This window comes from Euprymna scolopes, chromosome 9 (genome assembly GCF_053919585.1).
Source record: "Euprymna scolopes isolate OS-2025 chromosome 9, ASM5391958v1, whole genome shotgun sequence".
In the NCBI taxonomy this organism is placed as follows: Eukaryota; Metazoa; Mollusca; class Cephalopoda; order Sepiida; family Sepiolidae; genus Euprymna; species Euprymna scolopes.
Window position 1 is genome coordinate 131338432 of NC_136490.1, and position 21346 is coordinate 131359777.

The window sequence follows — 21346 nt, forward strand, 5'->3', positions numbered from 1 at the left end:
TATATATATATATATATACATATATATATATATATATATATGTATATATATATGCATATATATATGTATATATATGCATATATATATGGATATATATGCATATATATATATATATATATATATATATATATGTATATATATATATGTATATATATATATATATATATATATATATATATATATATATATATATATATATACATATATATATATACACATACTCGAATCTAAATTGAATATTGAAATGCTCATATCTTTGGTTTTATGGGACGAAACTACATAAAAATTTGCAGGCTTTTTGAAAATTATAATACTATTCTATGGTTAAAATTTTATAATTGGTAAAAAAAGAACCTATATTTTCAAACCAATAAAATATGCCCAAATTTACCTGCATTCGTATATATAGTATCAAGGCAGACCAGCTTCAGTTTTGGTGCTTTTGAATGAATTTTGGTTAAGTTTTTTTTTTTTTTTTTTGCTTGGTTGTCTTCCCCTGTGGCCTTGCCAGGCCACTAATATATATTTTATACTTTTCTACCTTTCACCTATTACTCCACTTCCCTTTCACTTCACCAATTTCACCTGAAGATGATTCGCAGTCGAATCGAAAACTCTCGTGCTTCTTATGAAACTTTTATTAATATCTTCGATTTCGATATAAAAAGAAGATTATACGAAAAATCGAAAAAAAAAATAGAGAAAAGAATAATAAAGAACACTACCTCCGTTGCATTATTGTTATTAACTGGAAATAACATTTTTAGTGATGAGTGGTTGCGACCGTTTATCTCCCGCAATAAGAGAGAGAGAGAGAGAGAGAGAGAGAGAGAGAGAGAGAGAGAGAGAGAGAGAGAGAGGGCGAGCGATACAGCTGGTGTTGCTTCTGATGACGTCATGACTGCTGCTGTAGGAATACCCGAAAGATAAAGTCCTTTATTTACGGATACCATTGCTAGTAGTTTTAATAATTAACAAGAAATGGTGACAGGAAAAAGAAAACAGAAAAATACGTCGAAAGTGGAGCGTTATTCCTTTTTTATTTGAGACGATTTTTCTTTGCTACGGCTCAAAAACCACCTTAAACTCTACAACATGGATCAGGACACCTGCAAGTAGTCAACATAAAGATTAAAAAAAAAAAGGAAAAATAGTTACACGTTGTATTTCTTGCGTACGTTTTTATTTTTCTTTCCTCTTTTTTCTTTTGCGTTTTATTTATTTATTTTAAGAATTTTCTTTCCTTTGATCCAAGAAAACTATAATCGCTTTATATAACCACATACTCATGGAATTATTGGATTATTAGCACCGCTCTTGAAAATGGATCATTTTTTATATTTTGTGTAAATAAATCACCTACATGACAACATTATTGGAAACGCGCGCATCTTAGTTAAAATTCAGGTCGTGTTGGGTGTTGAGGGAAAAAATGTAAACGAAAAAACAAAAAAAACAAAAAACAAAAACAAAAAAACACAAAAAAGAACAGCGCAAGTTTACAACGGTTAACCAAATAATTAAATAAATAAATAACAACAACAACAACAACAACAACAAGGTGGAAACGAAGCCTGTTTGGATATTAAACTGATTGTGTTCTTGTGCACTATTTTCTAATAAAATAAATACACAAAGCTCTTTATCAGAAGCGCGCGTGCCAGTTACACCTACCCGTTTTTTTGTTTTATTTTGTTTTATTTTTGTATGTTAAATTGTACTATTTAGCCGATAGCTTATCATAAGTCTTTTAAAGCTATTGATTGAATTAAAAACAAACAAACAAAAACAAAAAAATAAACAAACAAGCATAGCTTCTTCACAGTTATTGTTTATCCTCCGAACTACAAAACGCATTATTTTTCGGGATTCACTCTTGGTCGTGCGATGTTTACTTCACCGCTGAGACGCGCTTCTTCCCCGTCTCATCATCGGAACTTCCTATTTGGCTCGTCATCATTCGGATACCACTCTTCTTCTCATCATGCCATACTGGTTCTCTTACTGCTGGGAGCCACTCTGAACCTTTCCTTTTCAGTCACTCCCCCAATTATTACGACACCGTTGCCGGTCAACAAAACCGTATGGGAACCGGAACCGCCTATCCCAAACAGAGGTAAGTTCAAAGTTGTTTTCCATTAATCAATAATAATATATTAAAAAAAAATTGAATTTCGAGCCTTATTATCCAGCCTTTGATGATCAAAATGTCTCCCACTTACCCACTCTCACTTAGAGATCGACCTGCTTGTTTTCGGCCCTATACAGATCAACCGGAAAACAGTGGGAGGTTTATTCTTATTAGTAGACTTGAAAACAACCATGTTATAGTCATCTGAGAAGCATTTCCACAGTATTGTGTTCCACAGATGGACAGTTCTAGGAAATACATTTTGTTCATGAAATTTTCATTTAGTTTTAGACACAGATAGAGAGTAAGGAAAATTGGTGACAGTTGTTGTAGCTAGACAAGTCTTTGTTGCGAATGTTTTGTGGGTTATAGGTTGAAGCTCAGTCGAGCACCTGCTATGAAAATAGCGATAGAGCAGAGATAGACTTGCAACGTCTCTTCTGTGAGAAAGAGAAAGTTTAAATGGCTCATATTCTAATGGTTTAATGGCATGGATAAAACTGTATTTTTATAGAATCACCCCCGTCTCGAAAGTTTCAAACCGGTTTCGGAACTATGTACTTAGAGCTGTTAGGGTTATAAACCTATAAAAATCATCCAATTGGAAACGGCAGTGAATTACCATAAATTGCTTTAAAAGACAAGGTTAAAATGCTGGAGAACTACAACAGCCAATCCAGCTTGTATATATTTTTTAATTATGAGTTGAATTATTCACAATTTAATTCCTGACCTTCTTCAAGTACATTTTTGAAACTTAGGAACCTGAAACAAGAAACCGTCTCAGTCGAACTCAGAAACATGTAGAGCATTTCCAATTCTTTGTTTTTAACGCAGGATATATTATCACAGGTTCCCGATTCAACATAAATTCCCTCAAGTTCGATTATTTCTTTTCCAAATGTGAAAAGATATACCAGAATAAGATTGGAAGTTATATCTGCCGAAACGTTGTGAATATAATGACTAATACGAGTATAGAAACCAGATGATTTTGCTATATAGACCACAAAACGAAAAAGTGACCAAAAACAAATATACAACAAATAAATGTTACCAAAGGCAAGATAAGTTACTCGTTTACCTACCTGGATATGTTTTTTGTGTGTGGGATTTTTTTTTTTTAACTTAGTTTAAAACGTTTATTTAGTTTAAAATAAAGTAGTGTCGAGTCTTAAATTAGAATAAGAAAAAGAATAGTCGACATGAGACGGTCGATAATCGCTCAAAAATCAAAAATTAAACAAAATGCTGGAAAAAAAAAGCTCATCTAATGAATTTCATTGCGACATTTGTTGGATGAGTTTTTACTAGTATTTTGTTTGCTTAATGCGACACCTAAAAATAATGATAGATTTGAAAATAATACCCCCCCCACATAAAAAAAAAATCCTTTGCTAAAACTGAATTTAAAACAACAGCCAGTGTACATCTGAACTGAACTGCGCATACATGGCCATCATCTGACTTAAATCTGTATTTATTTTTAGACAAATTCTCATGATGAAACAACTGAAAGCCGTTATAAATGATTATTAATAAATTAAAAAGAACAAACAAAAAAACAAACATTCAAGACTAAAAAATTAAATATTTTAAGAGGACGCTGCAACGCTGCAATTAATTTGAAGTTTCACGCTCGAAAAATGCATGTGCTTCGTGTCCAGAATTCCTCCTATATTAAAGAACAAATGTAAAAAAAAAAAAAAAATCGGTATGGTGTACATACCCGCGACAGAATGAAAATGTCATATTCCCCAAATCACATAAAATGATCAAGTAGTTTTATTTTTTAACTAAGAAAATCAAATTTTATGAGTAAGCAAAGAGGGACTGTCTCGCGTTGCCATCCTAAAGAAACAGAGTGAGATAACTCAACAATAATTTAAATATGCGGGATCGGCCTTCTAGTGCTTACGATTTCCCATCAATCACTTAAAATCGTTTAAAAATGATTTTCTTTATAAAAATAAATACTTGATCAGTTTAAGTGATTTTTTGGAATATAATCTTTTCGTTCTGTCACAGGTACGCACACCGTAAAGATTTATCCGTATTTTTGTCTTTTTAATACAGGGGGATTCTGGACAGCCACTATTTTTTTTCCCCACACTAGTTTAGCTACACATGAATCCAACAATAATACTTGACTTTGTCCATTAAACTTTAATTCTAGTCAGAAATTACTTTCAAATTGTCGATAGTCTAAAAGCCTCAAAATCACAGTAAATTTGTAGGTGACGATCTCCTACCCCCCCCCATGAGATTCTACTTTTATTTTAGTTGATTACGTGTGGACATTTTCCAAAACGTAGAAAGCGAAGCGAACAAGAACAACCAAAAGGTACAACAATTATTTTAGAATTTAAAGCGAGGACCAGTTTTGCATATAAATTTAATGTAAGCTTCATCACTAGGGTTGTGACAGCAGTATATTCTTTTCATTGTTTTGACTCTTGAGTATATATCCGTTAATATCGTATATGTTGTTATACAGACTGATGTGGTTCTCGATTGATTGACTGTGTTTTACTGTGTCGGATATATACTCGAGAGTCAAAACAATGAAAAGAATATTCTGTTCTCACAGCCCTACTAATCACTCATTTCCGAGCCATTGTCTAACTGTATAGCGTTTAAGACCATATAACCAATATTTTTGTTAGCAAAAAATAAAAACAAATATCCTTTAATTGTACATCTAACACTATGCCCGGTTGACAAAAGCTTCCCTCACAATAAAACTTTCTCCTAACCTTATCACTAACCTTAAGTCTGGGTGGCAACTCCTCCCCAGACCTCACTTCTTTAAACTTCCACTAACTTTAAATCCAGGAGGTAATAGCCCTCTCTCCCGCGAAACAAACGAACAAAAAAACAAAACAAAACAAAAAAAAACAAAAAAACAAAAAAACAAAAGCAAACAAACAACACCAACAATAACAACAACAAACAAGAATATGGCTATATTTAACTGAAATAGTTACATGTTATTTACACGGGATCTGCTTTGGAAATGGGTTATCATGTTATGTTAAATTTATATGCGAAACTTATCCTACACTCTAAATTCTAAAATAATTGTTCCCCAAGTTTTTCAAAGTGTCTACAAATAATCGCTTAAAATAGTAGAATGGCGTTTTTTTTTTTTAAATTTTTATTTTATTGGGTAGTTGAGGGTTCTCATCTACCAAAATCACTTTCAAATTTCCTACAATCACAAATGCTAATTTTGAAGCGTTTATATTAAATTTGTGATTTTAAACTAATTTCTGACTTCAATTAAAGGTAAAAAAAAAAGAAAAAAAAGTCAAGTATTATTAGTTCACTAGCATGGACATCTGATGTTGTCCGGGATTGAATGAGGATCAACAAATGTTTCACCCTTCCATACTTTTATTATCATCGAAATCAGTGAAATCGACCATTTTTTAATCAAACTGCTCGGGAATCTGGAGGAAGCTTTACATGCCTCCCCGCAATGACTTTGTTAACAATACATTGTAGTTTACATTGCACTGTAGAGAATCTAATGTTGATTTTATAAAATTAGCTGTAAATAATGTCTTCACTTAAAGTTTAAAATACAAAAGTCAAGTATCATGGTTTAATTGTGCTCTGAACAGAAATATTCATTTCGAACGCGCCCCTGTTTTATCAAAGAACAAATTCTTGATTTGATGAAATTATTTTTACATAATCACATTAATTAAAGTTAAACGTACAAAAATCAAGTATCATGGTTCAATTATGCTGTAAAAACAAACATTCATTTCAAACACGCCCCTGTCTTATAAAAGAATCTCCAGTTGGTTTTATAGACTGGGTATTTCTGCTTGTGCAGTAATAAAACTTCTCAAATACATTTGTGATGTTAGGTTGTATAAAAGTGTTAACTTTGGTCAAAATCATACTTCCTTCTTTAATCGGATTTTTTCAATTCTCGATTTTCAATACTTATCAGATGCATTCCCATACAAAACGTACATAGGAACACTCCCAAACACATTCAGTACCTTCGTGTGAAGTTTTTAAAAAATCGGCCCAGCCGTTTCCGAGTTCATAGGGAACAAACTCACACACAAACACATTGATAAAGTTCATGTCAATATTTTGTAATGTTTACAGGTTAATCTATGCAGACGACATGTGCCTTAGAATTCAATCAAATGACTTCAAAATCATTGCAGGTCGATTGATGCAAGGGCTCATGCAGTTGTCATCATACTATGGCAAGTGACATCTCAACCTGAACCTAGGTAAAACTAAGGTGTGTTCATTCCATCTTAAGAACCTGCTAGCCAAAAGGAAACTCAACATCACCTGGGAAGGTAAAGTCTTGGAAAACACCATCTTGGTGTGACACTTGACAGGGCACTGTCATACAGAACCCACGTTGAGAAGCTTTGCAAGAAACTCTTGACATGCAACAGTCTGCTCGCAACTCTGGCTAACAACTCTTGGGGAGCCAAGGTAAAGACGCTATGCTTGTCAACTTTAGCGCTATGTTACTTGACCGCAGAAAACTGTGCTGGTGCATGGGCTTGTTCTACTCTGCAAAGGGCCATGTTTAGCTCAACAATGCACGCAGGACAATTACCGGCAACCTGAAATCAATCATCCTGCCATCTGTCTACAGGATGTCCAGGATCACTTTGTGAGAGATCTGTTGAGAGGTATACTGAAGATAGAGCATGACAAGCAGAGCAACAACAATTGCCATCGCCTATTTGGACACTGAGAAGTGCCGCAGTGACTACCATCTTGCAAGAGCTTTGCCACTATCATAAGCCTCTGGAAAACAACACCAGCATCCTTCCGCATGTGTTGGTGGAATGAGTTAATCAAAGACAACAACAATGTGGATCTTACGTCATCGAAAGATCTCCCAGTAGGCTCTGAACTCCCAGAGAAAGAGTTGGTAACACTCTACAGGACCCAAGTGAAGGTTGCCAAAACACGGAACAACCTGCAGTAGTGAAGCTATGAACAGAATGTTTTATGTCCCTGCAGTGCCAACATGCAGTCTATCGCAAGGCATGCTTTGATGTGGATCTGAGGGATGCCTTGGACACTGCATAATGCTAGATCTCCAAATAGGGTGAAACGCTATGATGATGATGATGATGATGATGATAAAAATAGAAGTTATATATATATATATACATATATGTATATATATACATATACATATACATATATATATGCATATATATATACATATATATATACATATTTATATATATATACATATATATATATACATATATATATATACCTATATATACATATATTTATACATATATATACATATATTTATACATATATATACATATATATATACATATATATACATATATATATACATATATATATACATATATATATATACATATATACACATATATATATATACATATATATACATACATATATATACATATATATACATATATATATATATATATATATATATATATATATATATATATATATATATATATATGAATAAAAAAGAATGCGAAAAGTATAAAAGCTTATAACTTTTCATTATTCGTTTTTAATTGGTGACGTGCAGGAATACAAAATAATAATATTATGAAAAAAAATTAAAAAACTTTTTTCATAAGTACATAATTTTCGACCGATCCTTCAGTCTTCATCGGTGTAGTGAAAGTATGAGGATGCCTATATATATATATATATATATATATATATATATATATATATATATATATATATATATATATATATTCTTGTGTTTCTTAGAAATGTGCAGTACTTTTTCTATAAAAAGCACTCTTTGAAGTGCTTATATTTTGTGTTGCATTTGTGGAATTCAATATTTGGAATTTACTTTTTCTACATAAATCTCGAGTGGCTGTTACCCCACAGAGTTTAACAAATTTAAAAGCTAGAAAATAATAGTCTATGATTTAGGAATAACAAATTCTCAGTTTGCGCTTTTTGTGTTTTATTTTATTTTATTTTTTTTTATGTACTTGTGAACACGTGCACGCCCCCTCGACAGCACCCAATTCAGACACAACAACACGACCAGTAAACCAAGGAAAAGTAGGCCATGGTACACAACATTGAGGGTCAGTTATTTAGTCAAGCTATAATAAAGTTCTTATCACATTCCAATGGCCTCTATAGTACAATTTAACTAATGACAAATTCGTGTATTGTCATTGTTGAATGTTTCTTTCAATAAAAATGTTAAGTATTAATCCTATCGTCATTTCCCAATTATTTAATCCTATTTGAATGTCTACTTCATATAAAAAAGATAATCCTCCGTTTATTTAGCTTTTATTTCTGCATATATGCACAGAGAGTGCACACTTAATCCATGTGACTGATAACACGTCCACTTATTTATATATCGATGATAATTTATCATTTATTCAGATTATTCGGATTCTTCAAACTACTGTTTTCATCTTGAATATTATTTTCACAACGTTTCGGTCAATGTAACTACTGATATTCTTCAGGTGTATCTTGGTGAACTCGGGAATCTTTCTGTTGAACTTGGAAGTCTGTACAGAGTTTCCAACAGAACCCTTTATTTAATCCATGAGGGTAATGTGCTCCTGTTCTACCAGCCATGGCTGAGTAGAAATCCTAAGTAATTTTTATTGTTATTTCCATGGCAGGTGCTCGTCTGAACTCCAATCTCTGGTTCCCCCTCGCCAATCTTTCACGAAAAACACCCGTCTAGCTGAATCCACTGTGAAAAATTTCCCCCACTCTATATCTTTGCCTAAATCAAAACGCGGATTCCATGAACAAAGCTTCTTTCTTAGAACTGCACGCCTGTGGAACTCTGTTCCGTCTGCCTGCTTCCCACCGGACTACAACTTGGATGTGTTCAGGTCCAATGTTAACAAATTCCTAATGAACCGCCCCCTTAAGTAAACACTTCATCAAATCTCCACACTAACGTAATGTACTTGCAGTAACCCTTATCCCTGAGTGGCTTCCGGGCCTTGATAAGTGGTGATCACTGTGTAAAAAAAAAAAAAAAAAAAATTCATAATTGTATTTTGAGTGTCGCCCACACTGAGGATTGAGCCTTCAACCTCCAGAAGAGTGTAACTATACAACTGATTTTTTTCAAGTATTTTATCCACTATGGCATGCGTAGTGGATAATGGTCAGAAGTTACATCAACTGAAACATTGTGAACAGTATTTTTGAATAATCCAAATAACGCAACCTCTAAATAATATTAATGATCAATGTTCATCGCTCATCTAAACAATTCAGAGACGATATATCATTTATGTTAAACTTGTTGATTTTTCTTTCTCATTAAATATTTCTTGGAGTTCATATATTAGATCCATACTCTTTCTGCTTCTCTTTATCACTCCAATCATTTTCTCACACCTAAGACTATCCTCTATCTCTACAATTCTATTATCAGACCATGTATGGAGTTCTGTTGTTATATTTGGGATGGTGAATTTCTACCTAATGTACGGATTATTGATAATATTCAGAACCGTATCTGTAATTTGATTGGCTCCCAACTTTTCTTAATCTCTGCAACCTCTTTCTCACAAACCTGATGTTGCTAGTCTCAGTCTTTTCTATAAATACTTCTCGTATTCCAGTTAGTTTAACTCATTGGTCTAGTTGTCTCTATCAATTTGCTGTTTTTCATTCCTCATTGTAGTACAGCTTCCTATTCAGAAACGATATATCATTTACTATGTTAGACTTGTTGGGTTTTCTTTCTCATTAAAACTTTCCTGGGGTCCATACATTAGATCTAATTCTCTTTCTGCTTCTCATAAAGTCGGTTCTCCAAACACTTTCTCACACCTAAGGCTATTCTCTATCTCTACAAATCTACTATCGAATTATGTATGGAATACTGTTGGTCATATTTGGGCTGATTTATTTCTGTCTCATTTGAAGGTTCTTGATAATAATATGGTTCGTGAAGGCGAAATACTACTAGACAGAGACCATTTTTTTTTTTTTTTACCCAATCTAGAGTTCCTTGTTTTTAAGAGCAGAATTTCCTCCACATTAAAAACTAACCTTGTGTCTTACTATGCCCTCGGGTAAATAGGGACAGAGTCTTCACCGAATTTTAATTCATTTTTTTTAAATAAAATTTTCAAATCGCTATCGATTAAGCAGTTTATCAAATTATATTTTTAAATAAATATTTTATTCAATCAATACAAAATTCAACATTTGGCAATATATAAATATTAGATATGAATTTCAATGTTTATGAAAATACAGGATCATACAAAGATTACCCCCCCCCTACACAGGTCCTTAAGTACCTGACATGGAGAAAACATGCGGCCAAGTTCTTCCTTTCTTTTACCAACAGAAGAACGCAGCGTTATTTTTCTCCAAAAGTTAAACTATTTTTCTATTCATTTAATTTCTGAAATCCATTTGTTTTAATATCGCAAACAGTTGTACATTGCAATTATTTTTTCTTATTATTTTAGCTTTGACTTAAATTCTGAACATTTTAATTGTACTCATTTTGTAGTTTTTAAATCTTTTCCTTGTTAAGTGTGCTTTTATTAGCCAGTACTCTTCTCTTTTTCTTATATCTACAATTAAAAAACCCTAACCCATGAAAACGGGACAAGTTTCCACGTTGAATTTGCACTTTAAAAACACTGCCTTTCTTCTGCAGTCTACATTATTCTGCTGAAATTCATCTTAATCCTGAACAAATGCGAACATGTTGACTCCTTATTTTTTTATCTTTTTTATTTTTACTTATTTTGCATTTTTTTTTTGTCTTGCTTATTGTATTCTCTTGCCTGAAATTGAATTTCGTCACCCCTGCTCCAAATGGGGAAAAAATCATTGCTAGAATAACTTCCATATTTCAACTGACATACAGTTGACTTCAAATGCTCTGAACTAATTAAATACCCTAATCATCCCTTCTTAACCACTAAAGCTGATACTTTTAACCATAGTTCAAGACAGTTCTTCTAAGCCAAATTATTACAAGAAAAACAACTGTTAAAAACGATGACGCCAAATGCATTTCTGAATTTATCACAAACGGGGATTTATTCTTTCTACAATAGATGGTAGAAGAACTTTATCTAAGTAGTATACTTAATATCTACAATTCCTATATGCTCGTATCTGCTAAAAATATAGCCATCTTGCTATCTATATCTAATCACTTATACTGGATCTTCGATAGCTTATATCTTTCTTTCAGTTATACCTGTACTGAAATATATTTTAATCTTAGTTATATCGTTACTAAGATCAAAATTAGCTAGGGGCAAAGTTACAATATCAGGAACTTGCTTGCGATGCTTTGTGCCTGGCCTAAATTCCTTACTAGAACAACGAACCATGACTCTTCATGTACTAATTGTTTCTCTCAAAATCGAACAAATACCACGGCTAGCATGCTATGTATATCCAATAGATACTTTACCTCCAAAACGACTACCTTTGTCTGTTTTGCATGTTAAACATAATTACAAATTTTGTTTTCTTACTCCTAAATTCTACCGAAAACTCTATATCCTAATGTGTAATTATACTGTATTCTGTAAGGTAAAATCCTCTCTTCTGAAAACAAACCAATTGCTCTACTTCCCAAGCTGCCATGAAATCTCATACATTGAACGTACCTTTGGAGAGTGGTTTAGCTTTCAGCCCTTAATCTTAGCAGGCTGACCCTTTAAAAATCGATTAACACTAAACATCTATAGATTTCTACTGTTAAGATATACATTAGAGTATACTCTTATCCTTTAGCTAAGCTATAAAATAGATACTTACTAGCCATAGTCTTGTACTTAGATTTAAAGTGATCTATATTCAATAGCAACTCATCTCGCTTTCCCTTAGATGAGAGATAGTATTACAATAACCAACACAAAAAAAATGAACCGATACTCTTTGTTATGCAAAATACAATTTCCGGATTTTAAATGAAAGGCGATGTTATCTTCCTTCGTTAGAAGTCAGAAAGTAAGAAACATACTTAATATCTACAATTTCCATATATTCGTATTCACTGAAAATATGCCCGTATATCTATTTATACTTAATTATATATACAGAATACGCCATAGTTTATACTTTATTTCCAGTTATACCTGTACTGAATTGTACTTCAGATTATAAATATGTCGTCACTTTTTTTTTTTTTTTTTAACATGAGTGTCACCACTTATCAAGGCCCAGAGGTCACTCGAGGATAAGGGTTAATAGGTATACATTAGTCATTGTGATTTTAGCATAGTAAACAGTGGGAATTTTGTAACTTGGATTACTTAGGGGGACGATTCAATTAGAACTTGTTCACATTGGACTTTTTTTTTTTTTATAGGTATCAACACATTATCAAGGCCAAGAGGCCACTCAAGGATAAGGGTTAAAGAGTGTACAGTAGAAATTGGACAATATAATAATCATTAGTAATGAAAATTTGTTAAATTTGATAACTTATATGGAACGGCTCATCAAGAACTTATTTACGTTAGACTTGAAGACAACCATATTGTAGTCAGCCGGAAAGCAGGAAAACGGAAGACAATTCCACAGGCGTGCAGTTCTAATAAAAAAGCTTTGTTCATGGAATCTACGTTTAGGTTTAGGCACAGATAAAGAGTGGGGGGAATTATTGATAGTGTTTTCAGCTAGACGGGTGTTTCTTGTGAAAGTTTGGCGAGGGGGGACCATAGATTGAAGCTCAGTCGAACACTTTCCATGAAAATAACGATACATCAGAGACAAACTCGCAACATCTCTTCTGTGAGATAGAGGTTGCAAGGAAGAGAAAAGGACATCTCCTACGAGGCTACGAAGTCTATTTTGAACTCTATCAAGGCAGGACAAGTCCTTTCTAGCAGCTCCTGCCCAGATGTGGCAACAGTATTCCATCCTTGGACGTACCTGGCTCTTATATAGATAGAGAATTGCATCAGCAGTGAGATATCTACTGGATCGATAGAAAGATCCCACCATTTTTCCAGCGGCCTTGGCAACAGATTTGATGTACGTGTTCCATTTAAGATCAGGAGTAATGGTCAAGCCCAGAAGCTTGTCAAAACTTGAGGCCTCCTGAAGACAAGAGCCATTCATTTCAATTGATGCCAGATGGGGATCAAAATGTTGATGATGTAAAGAGAGAAGCTTGGTTTTAGATGCATTAAAAGTAACCAGCCACTCCTTTCCCCATTGTACTACATGCTCAAGATCAGAGGAGAGAGAATTGGAGAGAACTTGGTCGTTTACTGTCTTAGATGTGCTACCATAAATGGTAGTGTCGTCAGCAAAAATGTCTACAAATGATGTAAGGATGTGATTTGGAAGATCATTAATGTAGATTAGGAAAAGAGTTGGGCCCAGGATGGACCCCTGAGGGACACCGGCATTAATACTGTGGGCTTCTGATTTTTGCCCCTCAACTACTACTCTTATGAACCTATCAGAAAGAGATGATTTAATAATTGAGAAGACATTAATTTAATATTAATATTAAATGATTTAATAATTGAGAAGACTTATATCTATATTGAATATATGCCTTATTATACCTCCTGTTGTCTTAAATATTCAGAGTTTGGGCACTAAATTTTAATTCCTAATATCAACATGTTATCCTATTTCTAAACTAACAATGAACAATGTTTTAACTAAATATTAACTCCTCTCTCTCAAACCAATCCTGTTGCAAATTTAGTTGCTTCCACTGCATGAATTCTTACTTATTCCTTCTTCCAGTAACAATGAAATGGAAAGCATAGTACTGTTCTTTTTAATCATTTTGAGGAGTGTAACTTTTCAGTAGATATATAAACGTTATTAACTAACCCATTAACATTAACTACCCATGTGGGGTCAGAGAAATACCTGGTTTAGGACCCAGGTGTGGAGCAAACTCTCTTGGTCCTGATGGACCCGTAGATCTTCCCAGGTCATCCGTCTAGGAGAAGGAAAACTCTGAAGCTAAAACCTAAGGGAAGGGAGGCCTCTTCAGTCCTGGATGACAACCTTCCTAGAGCTGGTGACTCAAACAAATTACCGGTTTGCAAACCTAAACTGCTTTAGGACTAGATAGACTCTGTCTATTGCCCGGCTTTCATACTCCTTCTTTGCCTATTAGCCAGGTGCAGAGGTGCTATCACAGGAACTCGACAGAAGCATCCAGTGGTCGACATTGTTTCCCGACTAGGGTAATAAATGCCATTTTCCCCACTCCTGCCACACCCCATCCTCTAAAACAGAACTTTACGGGTGCTTGAGTGCTACATATGTCAGTGCAATTGGATTGGATTGTCTGATGGGTTGAGGGTACTGGATTGATAGTTTCTCGCTGCTGTTTTCGACTGATAGTACAGGAGCCCTAACTGTTTGGTAGCACTTAGAGCGGCTGCTCCATCAACAATTGTATAATATCGGGATGGTTTTAGCGTCATGTTGCGCATGGAAAAGCATCCTACACCCATCTTTGGTGGGCCACAATCCTGTAGATGAAGAGCCGGTTGATGGTCTAGTTGGGTTGCATGTCTGGTATTTTGCACAACCACTTGCCAAGCACCTTTCACTCTAACTTAAACTTTTAAATAAAATAAAATGACAGTTCAATCTAAAATTATGATTAAACCAGGCTTAAACTTAAACAAAACCAATATGCCTCCTTCCTTGGGACTCTTTTTATACTCTGTTCAAAAGGGAGAGACCAGTGGTTGGTGCACCGAGCCAGATGTGGCAACAATACTCCATACATGGGCGAATGGTGACTTTGTAGAGATATAGGATACCGGCAGGTGTGAGAAGTTTTCTAGCTAATTAGAGAGAGCCCATAATCTTTGCAACAGATGTGGCAGTCCTCTATGCACTTACTCAGATTCAAGTTGCCTGTGAATATTAGGTCAGGGAGTTTGAATGTTGGATGTTCGAGAAGAGGACTATCAGATTGCTATATTGGTTAAACACCAAATTCTTAGGTTATAATAAAAGAATCCTGAGAAATTTATCTGTTAAATTTTTAGAGGTGGATTCAGTTTGTTATATTAGCTTAATGTAAAAATGCACACATTTTGGTTAAACTGTGATGAAAACGTTCAAAAATGAGGAACTTAGAAAACCAAAACATCCTGCAAAAAAAAAAAAAATTAAACAAGTAATTTTAAAGCAATATTTTTTATTTATAAATTTGATACTTAATCGATCATGGATCTGCTTTCCAAATTTAATATATAATACTTGAAATCGTGTCAGTGTTTTGCTCTGAATTTGGAAATTGTGTATTTTTACCTAATTAGATCAAGTTTTGAAATACAAGCCCACACCAGAATTTCTATATGCCAATCTATTTGTAGATAAATACTTCCGTTAGAAATTATAGACAACATTTACGTCTTTGTAAATGTATCAAGTCCAATGCTGACAATGTTATGAGTGGCGAATGGGAAAAAATCGACAAAAATAATTATTAAAAAATTTTTTTTTAAAAAGATCACCACTTAGCAAAAATTCTAAAATAAAAACATAGTTAATGAACAAAACATTTATATATCTAGAAATTTACAGATATATGTGAAAGATATTTTGAGTAATTAAATTTGTTCATTAGATAAAATTAAAAGTTCTTGTTTTTGTAGAATGCTCGCAGTGTGTATGTGTATATGTTTATTCTTTTACTTCTATAAATTCTGAGAAATCAAGAAATCCCTTTCCCAGAGGGTAGCACTTGATTTCCTTTGATATATATATATATATATATATATATATATATATATATATATATATATATATATATATATGCGAATGTTCATTTAAGGTTCTCCCTGCTCCCAAAACTTGAATTTGTAAAACAATGGAAAATATTACTTTATTCTCCCCAATTAACTACTTAATTACGTTATTTTATTTATATCTTCTCTACGAGGTTTGACACAAGATCAGAAGTGGTTCTCATGAAAGTGTTGTTTTTTTTTTTGTGGAACAATCTGGCACACCCAGGTTTACAGTCCATATCATTAACCACTTAAGCATCGTCACTAGTTTATCTAATATATAAAAGGCTATATGTCTGTTTGTCTTTTCAAACTCTAATGCCTCCGAAACTAAAAGTTGCAGAGCAGTGCTAGAGCAATTGATAGGATTTTTACGAACTGTTCTATTATGGGTCTTTAGCTAATTAAAATAGTTTTTAAGAGGTCAAAAATAGGTCAAAATTGAAAAAAATTATTATACAATTTGTATAGTCATCTTGGTTTATTTTTTATTTTTTATTTTAATCAGTTCGTATGTGTGTCACGTTGGTACAGTGGTACCGTCACGAGTTTTGAATGCTACAGTTTCGGTTTCGATTCTAACTGATGGCACTCAAACACTTTACTTTTGAAATCATGACTCTTTAATGATATATACGAAATCTGTGCAAATTAAAATATATTTAAGCGTATTTTATGGCCAGGCAAAGCCCCCTCCCCCAGTTATCATATAGTTTATCTTTTGTGTGGTATTTTCTTGGACTCATCAGATTCCAGAGCAAGAATTCATCCAGTCTGATGGAGTATCCAACTTACTGATGTAACTTAAGGTAGCACCACTATGAGAAATTGCACTATTCTTCGTATGAACTAGTGCACAACAATGCCAATTCAATCTTATTTGGGCTTTGAAAACTGTTATTTTGAAAAGATGGTCAGCGTTTACATGCAAGTCAAAGTATCCTCATGTCAGGGTATCCTGACAAACCTCCATACAGAAACTGAAGAAACAAGAACATGGTTTCTGGTTGGCATTCGAGCTATTTCTTTCTGTTTTTTTTCTTTTTTACTTCAGTAAGTTTTAAAAAATCAAGGTGCCCCATCTTGGAGGTAACACTTGATTTCATTATGATTTAAATTTATATGTGATTTCATAATGATTTCATTATGATTTCATTATGATTTCAACATGATTTAAATTTATATGTGATTTCATTATGATTTCAACATGATTTAAATTTATATGTGATTTCATTATGATTTAAATTTATATGTGATTCATTATGATTTCATTATGATTTCAACGTGATTTAAATTTATATGTGATTTCATTATGATTTCATTATGATTTAAATTTATATGTGATTTCACTATGATTTCGTTATGATTTAAATTTATATGTGATTCATTATGATTTCATTATGATTTAAATTTATATGTGATTTCATTATGATTTAATTATGATTTCATTATGATTTAAATTTATATGTGATTTCATTATGATTTAAATTTATATGTTATTTCGTTATGATTTCATTATGATTCCATTATGATTTAAATTTATGTGATTTCATTATGATTTCATTATGATTTAAATTTATATGTGATTTCATTATGATTTCATTATGATTTAAATTTATCTGTGATTTCATTATGATTTCATTATGATTTAAATTTATATGTGATTTCATTATGATTTCATTATGATTTCATTATGATTTCATTATAATTTAAATTTATGTGATTTCATTATGATTTCATTATGATTTAAATTTATATGTGATTTCATTATGATTTCATTAGGATTTAAATTTATATGTGATTTCATTATGATTTCTTTATGATTTAAATTTATATGTGATTTCATTATGATTTCATTATGATTTTATTATGATTTCATTATGATTTCAATTTATATGTGATTTCATTATAATTTCATTATGATTTAAATTTATATGTGATTCATTATGATTTCATTATGATTTAAATTTATATGTGATTTCATTATGATTTCATTATGATTTAAATTTATATGTGATTTCATTATGATTTCATTATGATTTAAATTTATATGTGATTTCATTATGATTTCTTTATGATTTCATTATGATTTCATTATGATTTCAATTTATATGTGATTTCATTATAATTTCATTATGATTTAAATTTATATGTTATTCATTATGATTTCATTATGATTTAAATTTATATGTGATTTCATTATGATTTCATTATGATTTAAATTTATATGTGATTTCATTATGATTTAAATTTATATGTTATTTCGTTATGATTTCATTATGATTTCATTATGATTTAAATTGATGTGATTTCATTATGATTTCATTATGATTTAAATTTATATGTGATTTCATTATGATTTCTTTATGATTTCATTATGATTTCATTATGATTTCAATTTATATGTGATTTCATTATAATTTCATTATGATTTCATTATGATTTCAATTTATATGTGATTTCATTATGATTTAAATTTATATGTGATTCATTATGATTTCATTATGATTTCATTATGATTTAAATTTATACGTGATTTCATTATGATTTCATTATGATTTCATTATAATTTAAATTTATGTGATTTCATTATGATTTCATTATGATTTAAATTTATATGTGATTTCATTATGATTTCATTATGATTTAAATTTATATGTGATTCAATATGATTTCATCATGATTTAAATTTATATGTGATTTCATTATGATTTCATTATGATTTCATTATGATTTCATTATGATTTAAATTTATATGTGATTTCATTATGATTTAAATTTATATGTTATTTCGTTATGATTTCATTATGATTTCATTATGATTTAAATTTATGTGATTTCATTATGATTTCATTATGATTTAAATTTATATGTGATTTCATTATGATTTCATTATGATTAAAATTTATGTGATTTCATTATGATTTCATTATGATTTAAATTTATATGTGATTTCATTATGATTTCATTATGATTTAAATTTATATGTGATTTCATTATGATTTCTTTATGATTTCATTATGATTTCATTATGATTTCAATTTATATGTGATTTCATTATAATTTCATTATGATTTCATTATGATTTAAATTTATATGTGATTTCATTATGATTTAAATTTATATGTGATTCATTATGATTTCATTATGATTTCATTATGATTTAAATTTATACGTGATTTCATTATGATTTCATTATGATTTCATTATAATTTAAATTTATGTGATTTCATTATGATTTCATTATGATTTAAATTTATATGTGATTTCGTAATGATTTAAATTTATATGTTATTTCGTTATTATTTCATTATGATTTCATTATGATTTAAATTTATGTGATTTCATTATGATTTCATTATGATTTAAATTTATATGTGATTTCATTATGATTTCATTATGATTTAAATTTATATGTGATTTCATTATGATTTCATTATGATTTCATTATAATTTACATTTATGTGATTTCATTATGATTTCATTATGATTTAAATTTATATGTGATTTCATTATGATGTCATTATGATTTAAATTTATATGTGATTTCATTATGATTTCTTTATGATTTCATTATGATTTCATTATGATTTCAATTTATATGTGATTTTATTATAATTTCATTATGATTTAAATTTATATGTGATTCATTATGATTTCATTATGATTTAAATTTATATGAAATTTCATTATGATTTCATTATGATTTAAATTTATATGTGATTTCATTATGATTTAAATTTATATGTTATTTCGTTATGATTTCATTATGATTTCATTATGATTTAAATTTATGTGATTTCATTATGATTTCATTATGATTTAAATTTATATGTGATTTCATTATGATTTCATTATGATTAAAATTTATGTGATTTCATTATGATTTCATTATGATTTAAATTTATATGTGATTTCATTATGATTTCATTATGATTTCAATTTATATGTAATTTCATTATGATTTCTTTATGATTTCATTATGATTTCATTATGATTTCATTATGATTTAAATTTATATGTGATTTCATTATGATTTAAATTTATATGTGATTTCGTTATGATTTCATTATGATTTCATTATGATTTAAATTTATACGTGATTTCATTATGATTTCATTATGATTTCATTATAATTTAAATTTATGTGATTTCATTATGATTTAAATTTATATGTGATTTCGTTATGATTTCATTATGATTTCATTATGATTTAAATTTATATGTGATTTCATTATGATTTCATTATGATTTCATTATGATTTAAATTTATATGTGATTTCATTATGATTTCATTATGATTTAAATTTATATGTGATTTCATTATGATTTCATTATGATTTCATTATAATTTACATTTATGTGATTTCATTATGATTTCATTATGATTTAAATTTATATGTGATTTCATTATGATGTCATTATGATTTAAATTTATATGTGATTTCATTATGATTTCTTTATGATTTCATTATGATTTCATTATGATTTCAATTTATATGTGATTTTATTATAATTTCATTATGATTTAAATTTATATGTGATTCATTATGATTTCATTATGATTTAAATTTATATGAAATTTCATTATGATTTCATTATGATTTAAATTTATATGTGATTTCATTATGATTTAAATTTATATGTTATTTCGTTATGATTTCATTATGATTTCATTATGATTTAAATTTATGTGATTTCATTATGATTTCATTATGATTTAAATTTATATGTGATTTCATTATGATTTCATTATGATTAAAATTTATGTGATTTCATTATGATTTCATTATGATTTAAATTTATATGTGATTTCATTATGATTTCATTATGATTTCAATTTATATGTAATTTCATTATGATTTCTTTATGATTTCATTATGATTTCATTATGATTTCATTATGATTTAAATTTATATGTGATTTCATTATGATTTAAATTTATATGTGATTTCGTTATGATTTCATTATGATTTCATTATGATTTAAATTTATACGTGATTTCATTATGATTTCATTATGATTTCATTATAATTTAAATTTATGTGATTTCATTATGATTTAAATTTATATGTGATTTCGTTATGATTTCATTATGATTTCATTATGATTTAAATTTATATGTGATTTCATTATGATTTCATTATGATTTCATTATAATTTAAATTTATGTGATTTCATTATGATTTCATCATGATTTAAATTTATATGTGATTTCATTATGATTTCTTTATGATTTCTTTATGATTTCATTATGATTTAAATGTATATGTGATTTCATTATGATTTCATTATGATTTAAATTTATATGTGATTTCATTATGATTTCATTATTATTTCATTATGATTTAAATTTATACGTGATTTCATTATGATTTCATTATAATTTAAATTTATGTGATTTCAATATGATTTCATTATGATTTAAATTTATATGTGATTTCAT

The 21346-nt window shown here is 29.9% G+C and overlaps 1 protein-coding gene across 2 annotated transcripts in view; it reads left to right on the forward strand.

Annotated features, from left to right (window-relative positions):
- The first annotated feature begins 849 nt into the window (after positions 1-849).
- Positions 850-21346, forward strand: part of LOC145284843 (acid phosphatase type 7-like) — a 212147-nt gene continuing 191650 nt past the window's right edge. For both annotated transcript variants that reach the window (XM_080133822.1, XM_080133823.1), the window contains exon 1: positions 850-2116. In XM_080133822.1, the coding sequence (XP_079989948.1) occupies positions 1888-2116 (229 nt within the window). In that variant the 5' untranslated portion in view covers positions 850-1887. The remainder of the gene's footprint in view (positions 2117-21346) is intronic.